This window comes from Cibotium barometz, chromosome 1 (assembly GCF_041138505.1).
Source record: "Cibotium barometz isolate CiBa-2024 chromosome 1, ASM4113850v1, whole genome shotgun sequence".
Classification (NCBI taxonomy): Eukaryota; Viridiplantae; Streptophyta; class Polypodiopsida; order Cyatheales; family Cibotiaceae; genus Cibotium; species Cibotium barometz.
Genome location: NC_141046.1, coordinates 67,256,895 through 67,261,055, shown reverse-complemented (window position 1 = coordinate 67,261,055; position 4,161 = coordinate 67,256,895). Strand labels below are relative to the sequence as shown.

The 4,161-nt window shown below is 39.1% G+C and overlaps 1 protein-coding gene across 1 annotated transcript in view; it reads right to left on the bottom strand.

The window, feature by feature from the left end:
• Positions 1–3,685: 3,685 nt before the first annotated feature.
• Positions 3,686–4,161, bottom strand: part of PSB28 (photosystem II reaction center PSB28 protein) — a 1,730-nt gene continuing 1,254 nt past the window's right edge. The window contains exon 2 of the mRNA XM_086805619.1: positions 3,686–4,161. This exon is cut by the window's right edge and continues 279 nt beyond it. Within this exon, the coding sequence (XP_086661745.1) occupies positions 3,959–4,161 (203 nt within the window). The 3' untranslated portion in view covers positions 3,686–3,958.

Genomic DNA, 4,161 nt, shown 5'->3' with positions numbered 1-4,161 from the left:
GATTTGGTTGGCTTCACAGATTTTGATTGGGCAGGCTGTATTGATACTCAGAGGTCTACATCTAGATATTGCTTCATGCTTGGTTCTGGATTGGTTTCTTGGAAGTCTCAAAAGCAGAGGACTGTTTCTGCTTCTTCCACCGAGGCTGAGTATAAATCCTACCTTCTCTCCTCTACTGAGGCAATTCTGGAGCATTTGTGATGTGCCAACACTTCCCCAGTTACTATTTTCTCAGATTCTCAGAGTGCTATTGCTCTAGCACAGAATCCTATGATACGGGGACGATCCAAGCATATTGAAGTGCATTATCATTTTGTACACGGTGGGCCTTCTTCGTCTGGCTTACTATTCTACCAAGGACAATGTGGCTGATCTCTTCACCAAACCACTTCTGAGAGCTACTATGGAGGTGTTACATCAGCATCGTGCTGGTATTGGACCGTCCCTCTGGCGCTGAAGAGGAGGTGTTGGATTATATCATCTCCAGAGGGTCTACATCATCTTTTTCATGCTTGTATTGGCCATTTATGAGGCCTTGCAGTGGCATACCTTAGCAGAGGTTATTCAGCATTTTTTTAAACCATGTTTTGGTATTTTTAGGCATTTTATGTAGCATTTTATGCTACTACCATACTGTCGGTTTGCTACAGCTAGCCAACCAGCATCCTGAGGGAGTATATGAGGTCTGGCTCCCTTTCCCTCAATTCATCTCATTTTTCAGCATTCAGTTGAGGTCATTAGCAGCTGCTACTGCTTCTCACCATTGTACAACACCTCCAGGCTTCCCTCGTGCTCAGATTTCAACAATAAACATCAGTTTCCAGCACTTACAATTCATGTACCTGGGCCTACATATGTGTTTTATATTTGCTTCACTTTCTTTCAGCTCGATGAGCCTTAACTTATTAAGTGTACAAGGTGGGCTTATTCATACAGTCTCCCTTAATGCCATCATAAGGCTCTAGCCCAAGTCTAGAAAAGCTAAGAAATAGAAAGCTTAAGCTTCAACCTCAAAGCCAACAGCCAAAGAGCTAGAGGCACAAGTCCTAAAGGCTGCAGTAGCCCCTGAAAAGACTAAAGGACTATAACCAGAAATCTAAAAGAAGAAAACCTCAAAGAACATGTGGAAATGCAACAACGTCATGACCATTGAAAGTAGTCGAACGATACCTGCGAAGCTGCCCCCCTTGCAAAGACAACAGGTGATCTTTTACTCAAACCAACTCTTCCCAAAGAAAAGAAGCCCACTGGCTACACAGATCTTCCAAAGAGACTCAAAGAGTATCCCAACCGTGTGTTAAAAAAGAAGCGAATGAAATAAGACCAAAAGCACTTGTAAAGATGTGTAGGCTAAAGTAGAGCCACTACTTGAGCAAGTGGTCGAGTACTAACCACTAATCCCACCTAAGCCTATCCATACTCTATTACAAAGTCAATCATAGAACCAATAAGGGACCTAAGAGTGCCAAAGGCCATAGCCAAACCCATGTCCATTTTTAACACTAGTTCTGTAATTGGACACTTTAGTGTCCTGTTTCTCACCAAAACTTTGGAATTTTTTGGGGAACCTAGAAACAACATTTTTACACCTTGTTTCAACCAAGGTCGATTAAAAGTCAAAAAATAAAGGAGATTTTTCATGATTTCAAAACACAAGCTATATTAGAAATTTGACAAAAAACTCTAACTTAAAATTTTCATTGAAATTTAAAGCTGTTTTGTTAAAAATCCCATAAAATGCTTATAACTTCTTGAATAAATCATGTTTTTCATGTTTGTAAAAGTCAATTGGTAGAACTTGGGGTTTCAAATCAACACAATCTCCTTTAGGTCCTAGTTCCTAAGCTACTTGTGTACTATAACAAAAATCTCATAATTACCAAGATGCTGAAAAAGAGAAAAATTTTGGCCTTCCAAAGGTACTTCCATAAAACTAGGGTTATGTACTTCCAAAGGTACTTCCATAAAACTAGAGTTACGTTAGTACAAATTGACAATCGAAAATGATTATATAGTTCAAAACCAAGTTAATACATATTTTTTGGGATCCCAAGCTCAAGTAAATCTTGCTAGTTGAGCGCTATTTTAGTTTTTCAATCGTGCTACATTTTTCAAAATTTCTAAATTCTCTCTCAACAACCATGAAACAAAGGTTTTAGGTGCCCAAATTATGTTTGTACAGTGTACCTTAGCGAAATTATTCTATACAGACAAAATGTTGCAAGTTTACTAAGGAATGTAATGCGTATGACTCAAGAATCTAAATCCAGAATTTTTGTTGTGTGCAGTTTTGACATTTTGAAACAATTAATATTTGTAGCTTACTAAGGAGCTTTTACATATAACTATAAGATCTCAATGGATAGAGTAAGCATTGTATCACCTTAAAAAACTTGCAAACACATTAAAACCATGTATTAGTTTGGATACAAATGGATGCTAAAGAGTGGTGTATCAAACACACACAACTTCCTACTATTTTAGACACTCTCAATTGAATTTTATTTCATGTGAAACTTGGCTAAATCTTTGACACAAATATGAAATAATTACTTGGAATTTTTCACGGGACTTAGTGATTTTTTTCTCTAAGCTTATAAGGCGGTTTTCTCAAACCTGAGTTGCAGTCTCATGCAAGTACTATTTATGGGTGTAATTCCTTGTCGTGCCAGCATCCAAATTGCAAGGTTGCATTTTTAAAGACGCACTAGGTCACATATTCAAACTCCTCAAGAGGGATTTTGAAAATGTCTTTCCTAGTGCAAGTAGCATTTTATTTGCATCGTCCGAAAAAGGACACTTAAGTGTCCTTTTTTGGTACCAAACTAGTGTTAAGAAGTCACAAGAAAACCCTATTCCGAAACCTAGTCTAACCAGATTCCACATTACTAGATACAATGAAGGACTCAATGGGAGGTAAAAGTTAACCTTACATGGGTTATCATAGTCACCGTAATATTTTCTCCAATAGTCCAAGCCCAACTATGGGCAAGTACAAGCTAAGTGAGCATAAATATCGCACCTGGGACATAGCAAGCCTCACAACCTTCTTATCCCTGAACGTCTAAGGCCAATAAATTCTATTTACAAGGAAATTCTCAACTTTGGAGAGATTTATCAAACTAGATGACTAGGAAATCTAAGAGTCCACACTGAACACTCTCCTTTCTTACCCAAGGCAAAAGGATGGCCAAAAGTTCCCATGAACAATCTCGGACACTATTTCAAAAGCGATAAAATGAACACCGTGTTACCTGTTGTTTATAAAGACAAAATGGTCCCCATAATCTTGGATGGTGATGCTAGTGTCAATAAAATCACCAAGGATTGTTAAGAGGATTTGCAAGCCCACCACTCGTCACCACTCGTAGACACGAGCCTCGTGGACAAGCTTGTCGGGAGGACTGGGGAAGCCCACCACTTGTAGGCACGAGGCTCTTAGTCAAGCTTACCGCCATTGAGAACATGGCTAATCCTTTGGGCATCTTTTATGATGCAAAGACTATTATGTTCAGACTAAGCTTCTACCATACATTCATGGTGATAGATTTTCAAAGAAAAGGGTCATACACCATGATATTCGGAGGGCGCAAGGTTGGTTCACATGACTGGAAAACCAATCACATTGACATACATGTAGGCATCTACAGTATGAAATGTTTTTAAAACATTAATGAAATGTATCTCATGAAACACCTGGCCACCATGGACATGCATTTCATAAAACACCTGGCAACTATGGACATGCCAAAAAGAAACAAACAATTTCTATTTAGTGCCACCTGCAGCAAAAGCCCCAGACCTAGAGATTCACTAGTTTTCAATTCATAGCATCAGAAGTACAAAGGTGAAGATGATTACAATTAGCTGTGCTTTTTTACATGAATTTCTGTGTAGATTGGTGAATAGCAGCTGCAGAGAAAAACAATTGAATATCACCAACCAGGTGCCCTCATGTTCACTTCTTAACAAAGCCAAGGCCATTGGCCTCCGCATAACGCTCCATAAAGCGCATGAACCTGTCCCAGTCCTTGATGGTTCTCATAATATACCTGGCCTCAATCTTTGCAGGTTTGCCATTCACGAACTTGGCGCTGACATCTACAGTCTGCAGGACTCCCTCTTCATCTTGCATGTACAGGCCTGTGATGTCCCCAAGCT